The sequence below is a fragment of the Siniperca chuatsi genome, linkage group LG12 (genome assembly GCF_020085105.1).
Source record: "Siniperca chuatsi isolate FFG_IHB_CAS linkage group LG12, ASM2008510v1, whole genome shotgun sequence".
In the NCBI taxonomy this organism is placed as follows: domain Eukaryota; kingdom Metazoa; phylum Chordata; class Actinopteri; order Centrarchiformes; family Sinipercidae; genus Siniperca; species Siniperca chuatsi.
The window spans coordinates 5,276,252-5,293,252 of record NC_058053.1 but is presented as its reverse complement, the minus strand read 5'-3'; the positions used below and the strand labels follow the sequence as shown (position 1 = coordinate 5,293,252).

Genomic DNA, 17,001 nt, shown 5'->3' with positions numbered 1-17,001 from the left:
TGTGACCCCGCTGGGCCACATAGTCCTGTAATGGGTGATGAAGAAAGGCAGGGCCCCAGAATTTTAGAAATACTGAGGTCATGTCTAAGCGCCCCCCCACCCCAACCCATTACAATATAAATAGCTAATAGACAGCATAAATTGGAAAAAAAACTTTGAATCATTTGAATTGTATTAAAGCTGAGTGGGTTGTGCCCTGAATGCTGCCAGTAAAGCTAAAAACTCAAGGTTGACATTATCACGCTATAAAGTTGTTGGTGAACTGCATCCAGCAGACTCAGAGCAACATTAGCGTTCATTTGGGGTCGTCTTTCCGGCCACCTGAGGAATGAGACCAACATTCACTCTCCTTTAAGCTCTGTTTTGGTTTCCATCAGCTCCTGAGGGAAATATTTGTCTCTTTAGCTGCTAAATGCTCCACTATGTTCACCAGCCAGTCTCTAACTGTGTCTGTCTGCTGTTTGCTGCCGGGCAGGTCGTGTACAGTCGGTTTATCAGAGCTTCTTCGCTGAAGACAGCTGGCCTGCAGCTGCTGGAAACCTTGTTGCTTAGAGCATTTAGACTCAATTAAACAGTAAAGTTGGGGGGCTGCAAAACCAAAACAAGGAGCTGAAAGACACTCAAATAGCCTACTCAGTAGAGCTGAGGGGAACTGCACAGTCAGGTGATAATTCTCTGTGGGTGTCACTGCAGTGACACCTTTCACATTCCACAAGGTCATCTGTTGTTAGTATGAAATACTGTATTGACTAGTGCAGCTTTAACTGTTCCAATTGTATTGTTTGTCAAGTGTGAATTTTATTTCCCAACATAAAGATCTGAATGCTGTTGCAAAGCTTTCCCCACCCTGCCAGGAATTAAATGGTGGGGAAATACTGAATCATTTACTTTTTACATTTATTTATTGGACAAAAGTAATTCAAATTCCAATACACCAAGTCTCAAAAAAAATACTGGAATCAGCCTATAAAATACAGACCAAGTGTTAATTGTAGAATGTGCTAAAACCCCCAAATTTCCTGAAGAAATCCACGGGACGCGACCTCAGTGTCCTCAACTACGGCCCTGAAGAGAGGCCAACAAGTTCAGTTGGGTTTCATTTAGTGACTTTAAAATTACTTTCAAGGTATTGTTTTAAAGGGATACAAATTGTCTTTATTTTTTAACAGATTAATTATCAACAAAAGCCCATTACAGAATTGGAATTGCTGACAGTTGTTGAGGCCATACAGTAATTTCATCACAGCCATGGTTACAAAACAAGACACAGAGCACTGTGCAGCCAAGACAGAGCAGTGCTGACAACCTCTGTGAAAACACACTTTACACAACACTGCCTCCTTCTGTTTTTCCTTACCAACAACACCAGCAGGACTGCAATAATTATTTTCGAACGGGCATAATATTGATTAAAAAGAAAAAAGAAGTGTTCGTGTTTAATCTGACAAAAATAAGTCATTACCTTGTTCACATTGATTTATGAGGACATGGTCAGCTTGATTAATGTGAACATTCTGTCCTGGAATAAGGATTGTCCACCAGTGTAATCTGCTAATGCTCTTGTTCACATCGATTGACAATAGTGGAGCAGTACCAAAAACATTGTAGTATGTTATATATGCAGGAGAAGCATTCATTTTGTTACAGTAAAATGTTTACATCAGTATGATCCTAACAGAGCCTTGAGACTGTAAAATTAAAAAGACATAAGATATTGTTTATACAAAACATTGATACACAGAGCATAAGTGTAGAGAGCTGCTATATTAGAAATCAGCAAAACAATATATAATAATAATAATAATGTGTTTTTTGTCAATGACATATTGAAATTATGTGGATAATAATGATAATTGAATTCAGTCACTACACAGCTAATTCAGGTACACTACAAATGAGTTTACTGTAGCACTACAGAACAATAGATATGAGTAAAGCTAAAAACAACATATGGACATAAATACAGGTGGCTCCACAGCAGTGCAGGATTGAATGCAGAGCCAAGTGTCAGACTGAACGATTAACAATGTTTTCTAAGTTTTTCTTCCTTATTCGGATCAGCCTCCCATGACCTGCAACAGAACACAGCAACAAAATGATATCGTTTGAATCGCATGGGTTTTCTATTAAAGATTTTCTTAAAGATGACAAATGACACATTATGTCTCACAATGAGAAAACTACAATTAAAACCATTTACACCTACTCTTGGTTAACAAAATAGTTACACTTTTACAGACTCTACCTGTCCATTCTGCAAATAAAAGTAATTCATTCCAAATGTGTTTTTAAATTCCTAAAATGGGAACATGCATTTTGGAAATGATCTCTTAAAATAATCATACCCTTTCTGCTTTGAATGCACTTCTTAATACAGTGTTTCCGGTATGTGAAGTTGTTCTCGTTTCCCCCGCAACCACCGTAGAAAAACATCTGGCATCTCTTGGTCTTGGGGTTGTATGCAAACCTTCTCTCTGCACCGTCACACGGTCCCTTGTCCACAGGACTGAAACACAGCCCTGTGAATCCCAGAAAGAGCCAGAACATATCAAAGTTTTAAATTGGGGTTGCAAATGACAATTATTTTCATTTTCAATTAGTGTTTCTTTAACAATTAGGACCCAAACTGATGTATGTCATCCTTTATATGATATATCATTGTGTATTTGGATCTCTTGGATCCATTCCAGTCTGATTGCAGGGTCAGGAAGGGGGTGGAGGACGCCATGGTCCTAAAGCACCTGACGACGAATGATGTTTTCTTTTCATTAACATCTTCCCAGCTTTTAACTCCACGTGAGTTCATATCCTGCTCATATCCTCCTTCCGTCTGCCTCTGCAATAGATTTTGTCCAGTGTCTGCATGCTCTCAGACTTAAATTGACAGATTTGAAAAAGTGAGAGTTCTTATCACGGCCTCCCACAGGCCTGTGTAAGCTACCCTCTTTGATTTATTCTGCAGCTTTCTTCACGGTGAGAGACACAGCTGTAGTCGACTTGTAGGAAAGCAGCCACGAGTGGTCTTTCCCACAAATGAAGGACATTGATTTTAATAGGTAAACATTATGACTTCAAATGTCCAATATTTAACTCATTATTACTTCATTTGTTGGGGTCAACAGGGGTCTATTGGAACAATTAGAGAATTTGAGGAATTGATTAATTGTGACTAAGTTGTCAATAAATATTGATAGCGTTAATATTATTGATATAATCATTAGTAGCAAAGCATTAGACATTATGACTCTACAGATGTAACGCCAGAAGAAATGCCTTTAAAATCCTTCAGTTTAAGAATTATTAAATGAGACAAAAAAAACACCCTCATGGTATCTGGATGACAAACTAAACATTTCTTAAAATATGTTACACCAAACATTTTGTATCGTGTCGCAAACAGAAATCGGTGTGGAAAGAGTGCTTTCATACATGTCACCGGACTGTTTGCTAACCAACAGGGAAATATACACACTGATGAAGCGCAAAAGATGGTCTTCAATCCAAAGCAAAACCATTTAAATATCATCTCAGCTAATACAAAACTGCATAATAGAGAAACCTTCAGAAGTAAAATGTTTCTGTATTAGCATGTAAATGAATAGTTGTAACAATAGTAGTAGTATCGTGTATGCAGTATTTTTGGTATACTGCTTGCAAAGCCATTTCCAACACAGGAAGCTGGAATCCAGAGCTGCTTTAGTTTAGGATTAGTTTATGTTCCACTTTTTTAGCCGCAAAGGTTACATTACAGCTTCTCCCACTGACACTACAAGTGTACATCCTCATATAGCCACAAGGTGTCAGTCTTTGGTTTCAACATTGCAACATGTGCTTGGTAGAGACACCATACTCAAGATGTATGCCAATTCTATAATGCTCATTTTCCAGCTTTTGTGACTGTGAAATTCAAATGCTCATTTCAGTTCAGCAGTGAAAAACAAATCTCACCTGATACTCTGACATGAATCATTACCACATTTTATCCTCTAAATCTGTCTAATTTAAGGTCTGAATAACTCATTGTTGCTCTAAGGAGTTTTACTTTCACGCCAGCAGTGTTTCTGAGAGATATTTCTGCCCATGCTGGAGAGCTCATCGCAGAAAAAAATAAATACAATAGATTAATTAGGAGGCAGTACTGTTGAGGCTAAGTCATCCTGAATCTTTCCCTCTCAATATTTTCTGACAAGAGTGAAATTGAATTCTTAAAGTTATAACAGTTTGAAGGAGTTGAGGGAAGCAGGCCAGGGTCTCCCTGTGCTCTCCTGCTGCGGCACAAAAGAGCCTTGGAACAGGACAACCGTGATATATGCTCCCTCACTCCTACTACACAGGAAATTAGTACATGGGAATATGTGACAAATGGGCTGTGGGAAGGAGACACTGATGCACTGTTTCTGCCCTTTGCCTCTCACAACAGAAGCAATTTTGTGAGCTGTCTACCATCTAATGCATCACTGCACCTTGACATTTTATTACATTTTATCACAATAAAGTTATTAGCAGCATACATTGGTTTAATAAATGAACTGGATTTGCTTACGTTGAGGTCTAAGCATAATTCAGAATTCAGCATGGACTGGTTGCTACTCTGAGGACAGGATGATTGATTTAATTACGCCTTACAACAGTTAATCTTTCCCAAATGTCTGGTGCTCTGTGATTTCTGTAGTGAATTAACACTGCATGTACGTCTTGCTGTCTGCATTTATGTGATGCGACAAAAAAAAGTGTTTTTTCTCGTCTTGAAAGAAAAAATATATATTAGTCGCAGTTTATTTTCCTTACTGATCAAGGTTACTGAACTAAAGACTGCAACACAGTAGGCTAATATCTGATGTTGTTCTTCAGACTGAAAAAGTTCGGACACAAAGCAAAGCAAATGTTTGCCTCGCATCGTAACGCAGGACCGTTTGTGCAGTCCGTGTTTAATTGTCCAGCCAATGTACCAACTGTACAGATGTTAGTTGTAAGCTAGCTAGTAACCGTGTGTGTGATCGGTGTGGCAGCTCAGCCTCTAACTGATCTCAGAACTAACCAAAAAGTTCTTTCTCTTATCTGTTCCCTGGTCTCTCTCTCTCTCTCTCTCTCTCTCTCTCTCTCTCTCTCTCTCTCTCTCTCTCCTCTCGACGCAGATGTGTCTTCACCTCGGTTTGCTCTGGGAAAATTTGTGTTTATTCTCGCCCGCTCTTTCCGTTGTTATTATATGCAATCACACCACGTTCTGTTAGAGTACTAACAGATACTTTCTTACCTTTTGGCTCTTTATTAGTGTCATTCAGTTGCACCTGAGGTTCACTTACAGTCAGTTCCCCTGAGAAACAAACACATATGTCAAGGGATCAGTCATTTCTTGGTTCTCTCAAAATTCAAACCTGAATTACATATGATTGCAAAACTGATGTATTTTATTGAGTGATTTAGACAAGAATGACAAGCAACAGAATTTTAACATATTCTGTTTGAAGGAGAGTGTGGTGTACATTCAGTCTTACCAGTTACTATGGTTGAGTGCACAATGCTGGATTGTCTAGTAGACTGTGTGTGGACTTCTGCTGCCTTAGTGGGTTTTGCTATATTGACCAAAAAAAACAGTAACATCTGAGGTGTGTCTCCATGTGAACCAGGATTTTTACATCAGTCTATATTTAGAACAGATCTCATTAAATCCCAGTAATCAATCAGAGTTTAAGGAAATTAGATTTTATTAGTATCTGACTAGAAAGGGCATCGGTCTGCAAACAGATATAATCTACTAATGAAACCAGACAGTCATCTATCTGAAATTGTTATCCATTAAAACATTTTTTTTAAAAATCACACAAGCTTTTCCAATTGGTTTTCAGTACAACATGGGCTGTCAACCGAATTGGTCACAGTCGAGCAACTCGTTATTTTCTTTGACAAATTCAATATCTAAATGACTTCTAAGTCATGCCTAAGTCTAGCATAATTGAGTGTGCTTTGGTCACTTTAAAACGATTTAAATGCTAAATCAAGGCGGAATGTGATTTCATGGTCAGCTAAAATTCATCAGAAAGTTAATTTTCTGAGGTAGAACTATTTTGATTATGTCACCACTCTGAAATGAGTTTTCATTTGTTGTGCAGCAACTGTGATCTGCTGTGCCTTGGCTGTCTATGAACCCAGACATATATAAATTACACCTGGCATACCGCTCTGAGGTAAAGACAGGAAAAGTAAGTATTTCTGTTTGGCCAAATTAAAAAGCTTTACGATGACGAGGTAAAAACAGCATTGACTACAATTACAAGTCTTGGTTCAGACATGTGCAGCTGACTTGAAAGGCTGTGTAGCTGTGTTGGCTCTTATAAGGCCTTAGAATAATGTTGTTTCTTTACAGATACAGTCCATTTTCCACCAAATGACGACAACTTTGGAATCTTAATTTGTGATTTTGGATAGAACCTGACTATGCTGCTGTCTGGCCAGCTTGGGTGTTTGCCAGTCTTTACTGTAAAAAATCAAAAGTTCAACCTGGCCTACCTGGGTTCTGACATTTTGCCTCGCACTCTGCCATGCTCTTGAAATTGTTGGCATTCCCAAAGCAGCCGCCGTAAAAGAAACGCTTGCACTGCTGACTGCTGCTGTCAAAGAAGTAACGCGTCACCATCCCTCGACAGGGACCAGGAGCTTCGGCCAAATGACACGGGTTCTTGTCATCTAGGAATGGGAGAGGGAGAACGATTGTTAGAAACTCAGAAAAGACTCTGTTACAGCACTTCCTTATTGAGTCTGTTGCTAAACAAATAAATAGTAAATGTGTGAAATCTATTTGTTTCTCTTTACTCATCAAAGTGCACAGTTCAGCAACATATTCAACTTTGATCTGAAATATAACATTGATGACTTTTGCTACTGAGTAATTGAACATAAAGATGCAACTTTCATTTATGGTTCATTTGACCAAGAAAGAAAGCGTCGGATAGAAGTGCCAAACTGGCTTGTTCATCCCACATTATACAGTATCATCTTCACTTGGTTTGCATTGATCAGTGTTACTTCTCGGTTTCTGTCATCTTTGTTCTGAACGGAAAGCTCCAATGACTCTGAAATCGACTTAAATGAAAACAAAATAGAAGCAAAAACACAACATACTTCACTGCCTCAATTGAGTTTTCAGTTTTGCTGTGATAGCATCTAAATTGTACTGATTGATAAATTACTTTTTAAAGTATGAAGTATGAATCATCTCGCAACAAAGCCAAGATTTTAGTTTTTTGCTTATATACTGTATGAATGAATCAAGGCCTTGAGCAGTGAATGACACATTTGATAGAGAACACGCAGTTCAATATAGTCCAATGAAACATGTCTTCCAAAGAAAACGCAAGCAAGGGGAGACGAGGTAGGGACGCAATAAGAAAGAGACAGGGAGGGAAGATATAGGTAGTCAAAGCCAGTGGTGGAGGAAGTATTCATCCGATCCTTTACTTAAGTAAAAGTACTAACACCACACTGTGAAAATACTCTACAAGTAAAAGTCCTGCATTGAAAATGTTACTTAAAGTATGAGTATAAACAGGAAAATGTACTTAAAGTATTCAAAGCAGAAAAATGTCCCCTGTGACTGTTATACTATTATATATTGTATCATTACATTATTATCACTCATGCATTAATGTAAAAGCAGGATTTTATTGTTGTAGTTGGTTGAGGTGGAGCTCATTTATGACTCTTTACTATTGGACTGCACCTAATGATTATTTTCATTATGGATTAATCTGCTGATTATTTTCTCGATTAATCGATTGTTTGCTTTGTAATAATTCTGAAAATAGTGTGAAATCCTGTCGCAGTGACCCAGAGCCCAAAGTGACGCCTTCACAATGCTTGTTTTGTCCAGCTAACAGTCCGAAGCTAAAAACCCCCAACTTAAAATGATTAATATAATTCAAAGGAAAAGCAGCAAATCCTCACATTTGTGAAGCTGGAACCATGACACGTTTTACATGAAAAACGATTATCAACATAGTTGCTAATTCATTTTCTATCAATTGACTAATTGATTAATCAACTAATCATTTCAGCTGTACTTGTATAAACTGTTGAGTAGTTTCATTTATAATAAAACATCATATTTTATAAGCTCTTTGTATGTTTTGTGTGCACAAATCTTAATTTGTAAAGTAACTAGTAACTAAAGCTGTCTAATGAATGTAGTGAAGTAAAAAGTACAATATTTCCTTCTGGGATGTAGTGGGCTACAAGTAGAAAGTGGCATGAAAAGAAAAGACTCAAGTAAAGTACAAGTACCTCAAACTTGTACTTAAGTATAGCACTTGAGTAAATTTACCATGTTACTTTCCACCACTGCTCAAAGCCTGTGTACAAAATATAATCCAATAAATGAACTGCAGGCCATACTACACTTTGCAATCACTGGTCACAGCTAGCCCACTTCCTGTCTCCCCAGCGGTACAGTGACATTTCCACTCCAGTCAGGTTTCAGATTCACTCCTAATCTTCCTCTGCAAGCTGAAAAGTCAAGACTTCCACCAAGAACTTCTTTATGTTCCCTTGTCCCCAGTGAACCACATCACCTCCTCTGCCATGCCTTCCTTCTCTGCTTTCTGTCTGTCATATCTCTTCTACCTCTTAGCTCAGCTCTCACTTCACTTCTTACCACTCGTTGCATATATTTTCACCCTCGGGTCTTGAAGTATTGGGATATGGGCATTACAGCTCTAAGCTACAGTTTGATGTTCATCTTTCATTGTGTAAGGATGTAATGCAGTTGTAATAGTAGATTGGTTTCCTGTTTGTCTACCTTTCCGTGATGGTAATTTGTATTATTTGGCAATCCAAACTTTATGCTTTTGAAAGAGAAATGTAAAAGTTTGAGATTATTTGTACTTCAAATCCATCATGTAAACTGCATTTAGATTTTCTTTAATCTGAAATCTGTAACTTTAATATGTTATCACCTATCACCAAAAGACAGCAGAGTTGTTGTGGAGGGTTGTCAGGAACCCTGCTGTTTATTTGAATAAATCGTCACAAAGCCTAAAAGATTTACAAGCTAGTGACAGGCTCATGCTTGATGCGAGTCTGAAACACAATCGCAACCATGGTGTGAAATGCATCACTTCCAGCGGACTGGCTCGATTTCGAACAGACTTTACTGACATTGTCGACCAAGACAGGTGCAACCTGACAAGCCATGACTAGCTGATCAGCATTTCTCAACAGCAGAGTAGAGACAGTGGGTCCATTACTATCTGTTACTCTGCGTAGTCCGAAGTTTGCTGAGGCAGTAAAATAAATAAGTAAAGCTCTTAAACTTCAATGACCCACCCGCGGATGAGTCAGTACAAACTCGTGTTCTGATCCCAGACTTTGATAAAAGTCACAAATTACATCAGCAAGGAAAATGTCTTGCATTTAGCCATAAGTTAAAAAAAATCAGCTCAGTCAACCTGAATAAACAGCTGATTTTTGGTTTATTTTTGTTTTTTTTGCCCACGATAAACAAGAAGACTATTTATCTGTGAGTGTCGGTGTTCCGTTTGTTTTGTTGTTAAGATCAATACCTCTCTCATGTCTGTATACATATATGTAGCTTGAGCCAACAGTCAGTTAGCTTAGCTTAGCACAAAGACTGGAAATAGGGGGGAACAGCTAGCCTGGCTCTGTCTGAAGGTAACAAAATTCATCTACCAGCACCTGAAAATACATATTAGGAACTAGTGTATTTATGTGCAATTAATTAAACGGCATGCACTAGCTTCTATAAGACATGCAGCCATCATGGGTTTACAACAAGACAGTGACAATTAACTGACCAGACCAGTGTGATTTACTGGCTATCAAGCTGACAAAACTCTGGTTAGAAGCTAAAGCAGAATTCTGTTGAAACTTGTGTGTAACTAAATGCTGCTATCTGCCTAAACCCAAGGTGTCCCAACAGCTGAGGACTTCTAATGTGGCTACGAGGGGATGTCTTACACCAGCTACACACTCTCTTATTGGTTTATCTCTTAAGTCTTTGAATAACCACACTCCATTGAAGGGTGACTATGGTTAAAAGACTATCATTGTAACATCTAGATACATTTTATGAGGTGACTTTGACTTATAAGCATGGGCAAAGAGACATGTCAAAGGGTAGTCTAGCACTCGCTGTAGAGCAATGCAGTGCTGAATAATTCACAAACACAATTCTCTATCAAAGCTGTGAAGGTGGAAGAGGTGATTTGTGTTTTGAAGAGAATTATCGGTCAGCTCTTTTTTTCAAGCGCTGGGTGTGAACCAGACGGTCCATCATTCCAGAGAGTTTTGGCCGCTCTCCAAAGAGAACCTCAGTATTTCAGCAAAACAGACTTCATCATTTAAGATGGGCTCGGGTGATGGGGGAGAATGGAAAAACACATATTTTGCCCCCATTGAGTGTCATATCCAGAAAGATGATATTTTAGAACAATGTACAATGAATCTATTGGAAACTAACAATGTTTAGACTACGCTTTGTATCACCCCGATCCGTCCCTTGTCTCTTCACTTGCTCAATTGATTTCTCATGGCTTATTTTCTTCCTTCAGTTTTCTTCAATACATTTCAACTTATTTTGAAAGGTTTTTGTTGTTCTGCCTGTAAAAGTGCTGACACCATCTTGGCCAGGCCTCCTGTGGGAAAAAAGACGACTGATTGCTAATGGAATAGAAATTTAAGCAAAATGAAAGAACTCAGGCGTAAAAATAACAGCTACCACTGGATGGAGACAGACATAATCCAATTGACACTGAACACTGCAGCAATATCAGCCTTTCCAAATTCCAAAAAAAGGACTATTATATTATAACTGATTACTTTTATGAGGTTGTTGTTTGCATATTGTAAAGTGCTAAATATATCTGGATCGAAGTACCAATGTTGCAGAGGGTTAAAGGCCAATGTTTGCAGGCTGAACTCTAAGGAGAGAAATATGAGTGTTATCTTTTAAAAAAAGCTTATTTTTGATTAAGAGCCAAATTGTCAGTTTACTATACATTAGGCAATTAAAAACATCAAATCTATCAATTCACTAATCGATTAATCAACTAATCGTTTCAACTCTACAAAGCAGGCTCATGTTTTTTCCTTAACAATCTGCCCAGTTCTGCCACCTCCAGCAACATCATATTGTTTGTGCTGTTCACTTCTCCGTCCCTTTTCCTTTGCTTACTTTCTTTTTTAACAATGCCTGTGCCCACAGACTGAGCAGAAGCCCTGAGCTAAGGACGGAAAAGTACAACTGTCAAAGAAAAACACTGTGTTTGTGTCTCTGACCTCTTTAAGCAGAGCTGTAAAAGGGACAGCAGACCAAAAGAAGGGTTTGGGACACAATGGTTTCAGTAAGACATGAGGGCTAGAGAGAAAAGGCCTTTGCTTGGCTCAGAGATAAAAGAAAAAAGTATCCCAGACAGCAAGCCAGAATGGTCCTCACATTGGTTTGTGACCTTTACAGGAACATTCTTGTTAAGCTGTCCATGGCCAAGAATATAGATGAAATAATTCAAATTACAGTAGTGTGTGTCAACTAGCAGTTTTTGTAGTGTGTACTGTTTTTGGGAATTAAAATGTCACTGACTTGATGACATCAGCCCTGCTGCAAAGGATGTTCACCCTAGAGATCTTCCTTCTTGCTTTAGAAGTGTGATGACATTTTCAAATGTCTGTAGCTGTAAAATTAAATCCTTCTCGGAGAAGTCTAGCTTCACCTTCCTGTTGACTACACTGAATCACAGAGTTAAGAATGTAATGCGTGTATTTACTGTATAGAAAGAAACATTCAACATCATATTGTGCGACCAATGTTAAAAACAATCATAAAATACTTTAAGGAGCATACTAAAAGTATTCATAGGTGGTGTTGATCAGTGAATATTAAAAGACTGTTGTTAATTTAGTTTAATTTTAAATCAATCTACCAATGCATTATACTTAATAAGCCAGACAAGATCAGTGTGACAGTGGAGCTCAAGCTAATTTTCTCACTTATGGCTTCATTTGTTGGCAGTGATCACACTCATGTCTGTTGTTTGTCAAATACAGCTGTGTTCCAATTCCAGAAGAATGGAATTTACAATAGAAAAGCCTTTGTGTGCTTTCTCACGATTCTGCGTTTTGGGCCCATAGAGCGTGTGCACTAGAGTCCTTCTCCAGCCGAGCCAGCTGAGCACATGCGAGCCCGAGACTTCTGCTGGCCGAGCTGGCTGACCTCCTGTTGCCCCCCCCCCCAAATGTTACTGGACCGAATGGCTCAAATTATGATTACAAAAGCAGTCATTTTAGGGTGTTTGTGACGCTCATAAAGTGTATTCACGGTTTTACAGTTCCTCCATTACCAACGATTGTGTATGGGAAGAATACTTTTTGGACCAGTGTGCATCATAGATGATCCCGGAAGCTGCAATACTCTGTGCGGCCACTAGGCCAAAATTGTTTCACAGTCAAACTGTTGAGTTTTCTTGTAAACAAACAAACTTTATGTTTACATTCAGTGTTTCTTACCAAAACACACTGTATGTATCCTTGAAGTCTAACAAAAGTCCTTCTTCACAAAACATTTGCATATTTTAAATCCTGCATCGTATACATCTATGTTTACTTGCTTGCAGTCTTCTTTTTCGCTGCCTTTTGTGAGCTTTTTGCTACGCTTCTTTGCGCACCGCCACCAACTGTTCATCAGTGGAATAGCATAAAACCGGCGGCAGGAATCCAAGTGTGTGCATAATACAAACAAAACAGGGACTGACAAGTAGAAAAAATGCTACACTACAGTACACAGTCAAAACCTGCTGTGAATTAGTATGTAGTATGGAATTGGAACACAGTTTATTTATTACCATCCTTGTTTTGACTTTGGCCACTAAGTCACCACCCAGCACAGGAAAAATGGATACACACATGGAAGGTGTTATGCTGGGCTGCAACATGCCGTTTTTTGTTCAGCCACGAACCAATAAATATAGTTGTGAAACTGCCTTTCAAACGCCATGGTACAAATGTGTAAGTTTTATAGCTCTGTTATTTTCTTTATGAGCAGCACATTTCTTACTCATGAGTGAGACTATACACTCCATGTCCAGCTTTAAAACAGATTTTTCTGACATGTCACCTTCACATTTCTGTCCAAGCAGTTTTATATAATGTCCCCTTTGGATCAGCTGGAGCCAGAAACTCCACACCTCTAGATTTATCTTTACAGTGCAGATTTGTTTGTGTGCAGACTGACGAAGGGACTGAAAATGGAGGCATCTACTGCATATGGCAATGCCTGCGGTATGCAAATTCATTCATGATCTTCTTGTCTGACTGCATAATGTATCCCATGGCATGCAATAAGAAGGTGAAGGTTATTCTTTGCCAGTGGGAGAAAGCACTTTGTCACACCACAGAATAACACGCAATCTAAATACTTTGATAGATGTGTTATTACTATGCATGCAAGGGCATATTTTATGTTTATCAGACAAGCTCGAGTATTAAATATGTATTGTTTTCCTACTGTAGATGACAGATACCATGGCGCACTGTATGCAGCTGTTACGCCAGAGGGAAAGGCATTCTTCTGCCATTCTCCAGGTACCTTTTCTGGACGTATAGAGTTTTTCACACGCATACCTCAGCACTGTTCCACTCACCTGAAGTGCTTTTGAACCATACCAGCGCAGAACAACTTGTTGTGGGCAACTTACTGTGGATAAATTCAACTCCCAGGGGTGAAAAGTCTAATTGTTAGAGCTTTGATTGCAGCTTTTCAAGAGCAGCAGTTATGATATATTACTAACATCCCACTTAACAAAAGCTAAGTGCAGTGTGGTGAGTGACACGATGTATTCCTGCACTGTCAAGACTGCACTTAGCAGGTATCACCATGCTCTTACCAACAATTGATTGGATAAGATGTAGCAAAGATTAAATAAACATGTTCTTACCTCAACTTTTAGTCCATCTTTTAGTCATTTTCACACACACTCACAGTGACCTTTAACCTCTACTTTTAGTCATCCCCAGGTGCTCTTGCATTGTTATAAAACCTCAAATTTCAATGCTGTGTGTAATCCAGGATTGAGCTTTTTTTGTGTGTATCCATTTACTGCAGTCACATAACACCACTGAAAAACAGCTGCCACATAACATGCTTCAACTCAATTGTGGCATTCAGCTGTGTTCTGCAGGAAGGTGAAGAGAACCATAGCAATGATGATGGTCGAGCACATTTTTCCATTTGACAAGAAAGTAAAGTAAAAAAAAAGAAACATCATCTGTATGTTCATATCTCTGCCTCTTTTACAATCTATTGATCTCTGACAATTGGTGCAAAATAGCTGCTGCAGAAAAGTCAGTTGTCTTTGATTACCTCACATAATTCCCATCAGCGCTTTATGATGCAGCAAATCGAAAAACTACATACATATCACCAACTTAATTGTAACTGATAGATGCATCTTTCGATTGCTATGCAATCTATGTGTGGCAGGCATATCACCCACAATGTTTTAGGGTGGTGTGAGGAAAAATAAACTGAAACCCTTTTATAAATATCTGGGTGTTTTCATCAGCATTGTGAGCTCAACACTTACCTGGGAACACTGCCATATAGAAACTATTCTCCCCACCCACCGAGAATCCAGTGGGAAAAGTATTTTTAGCTACATTTTTTCAATTTCAATCTAATTAATCTAAAAAAACCCCACAAAAATCAGAATTTTTACAGCAAGTCTTAGTTGAATATACACCCTTTCCTACATACAGGCAGCACAAACAGACTAATAGACACAGATAAATACTGACAAACACATACAGTACATGCATACACTACAGATCCAAAACATATGCAACCATCCATATATTATGCCAGTTATGTGTACTGCATTGTTGATACGCCCTCCCCCCGTGTAATATTTATTGCTATATTTGTAAACTTGGTTGATGCAATTATTTTCCAATGATCACTTTTATCTAATCTAACTGCATAATAAAACATTTTATTGCCTGTAATGGAGGGATTGACAACTTTATGTACATATTGATGTGAGCAGATTCATATCATCTTAGACTGAACATTTCAGATCAGTGCTTTCTGCAGGTGCATTTGCATTTTGGGAATTTAGAATTTTATTCATACAAAGCAATTGATCCTTGGCTAAACCCTTTCCCACAACAGCGATTGTCCAATCATAACTTAGCAACTGTAACTATGTACACCATGTCTGTCAATCTCTGGAGTTTTCATAAGATGTGGAAGCAGTGTGCTTGTATAGTAATACTTGATACTGTATTGCCTGACCAATACTGGAATTTTGAGGCCGAAACTGATATCAATATTTGACAGTTTAAAAACTCTGATAACAACATATCGGCCCATCCTAATTTTCTTTTAACAGTAACACACAATATAAACAAACAATCTTGATACGGATCCCTTTGATTTGTTTTTTTAAGAATTTACATACTGAGCAGGACATTTTGCACTGTAAAAAGAAACTTGTCAGTCCTCTCTGGTGGACAAACTATGTAATGGTGACACTGTTTCTATATTACCTCAAACCTAGTTTATCATTTCTGTACTGCAATTTCTTGTTACTTATCGGATACAACCGATTTCCAGCAGCAACCTCTGTGGGGACCAGTCCAGACAATATATGGGCGTGATGGTACTCCTCATAGGCGCACATAATTTTAAAACAAGACAATGATTATCTAGTCTCTCAGTCAAGGTTTAGTTACAAGTCTGGACTAATGCAAGATGGCAAAGCAATGGATTGACATTGACTATTGATAATACTGAATTTAAAATGTTGATTAGCTGGGCATACTGGGAAATATGGGTGCACATCTCTCAGTAAATAATAACCATCAAGTATTCAGCCAAGCCATAGTATAAATAGTAATTAGAAAATGTATAAAAGGAAATCTGGGGTTGAGGCAGATGGCCGCCCAGCCTGAGTCTGGTTCTGCTCGAGGTTTCTGCCTGTTAAACCGGTGTTTTTCCTTGCCACTGTTACCAAGAGCTTGCTCATGGTGGGAATTGTTGGGTCTCTATAAATAATAGTATAAAAAGTACGGTCTAGACCTGTTCTATATGAAAAGTGCCCTGAGATAACTTCTGTTATGAGTTGGTGCTATATAATTTAATTGAAGTTAACTAACAATGTGCAAATACTACTGGCCCATTTTTGGGTAGATTAAATATGCAAGAGTAGTCTTACATGTCACTGTTTATAACACAGGGCATTTGTCCTTTGCTTGACGGGATGCTTTAAAACAATATGTGGTACATAAATTATGAGTATACTCACTACATATTTTGTAAGATTACAAACTATATGTAACCCTGTTCAGGACTAAAACATCCAGAAGCTAGTCCTAGCTTCCTACTATAGCAGAATGTAGGGTAATGGCTTTGTCCTGCACCTTAGTAGATTTGGGGAAGCTTACAGGCTACATTTGTGAAATTCATTGGTTAGTTCTCGAAACGTTATCTCTCGCAAAACATCTTGATTATGAGAGAAAGACATATGCCAAGTATTTGAATAGTAATAATAAAACATAAACATAAATTTCACATTTGTGCGGCTTGACAGGCGTCATTCCAACTAATAACATCAACAGTTGCAGAATGACAAACCTGCTTTTGTCTGCTTTTCACTGCATTGTTACAAAATTACAAATTTCAACTGTCAAATCTGACAACTTTATTGAGGTTAAGGCTTAATCCCATTTCTTTATTTTCACCTCTACCCATCTTTTTTCGAATGCCCCTCACCCCTTGAAACAGAGTTACAAGTGATAGTGTTTGAAATATTCCCCTATGAAATGGGACAACCCTTCAAGACCCTGATACGTCATCAGTAGTCTCCGATGGCGTTGGAAACAGACGCGACAAGTTTGTTGCCGGGACATCTCAAAATGCCTTAAGTATTAAACTGTGGTGATTTCTCTTGCGTCTCGTTGCTGAACTTTAGTTAAATTTAGGGCATCATATGTCATCAA

At 38.3% G+C, this 17,001-nt stretch overlaps 1 protein-coding gene across 3 annotated transcripts in view; it reads right to left on the bottom strand.

Annotated features, from left to right (window-relative positions):
- Positions 1-1,129: 1,129 nt before the first annotated feature.
- tfpia (tissue factor pathway inhibitor a) overlaps positions 1,130-17,001 on the bottom strand; it is a 39,021-nt gene continuing 23,149 nt past the window's right edge. For all 3 annotated transcript variants that reach the window (XM_044217421.1, XM_044217422.1, XM_044217423.1), the window contains exons 3-7: positions 6,508-6,684; positions 5,496-5,573; positions 5,255-5,314; positions 2,346-2,519; positions 1,130-2,072 (exon numbers count right to left, since the gene is read on the bottom strand). In XM_044217421.1, the coding sequence (XP_044073356.1) occupies positions 2,008-2,072; positions 2,346-2,519; positions 5,255-5,314; positions 5,496-5,573; positions 6,508-6,684 (554 nt within the window). In that variant the 3' untranslated portion in view covers positions 1,130-2,007. The remainder of the gene's footprint in view (positions 2,073-2,345; positions 2,520-5,254; positions 5,315-5,495; positions 5,574-6,507; positions 6,685-17,001) is intronic.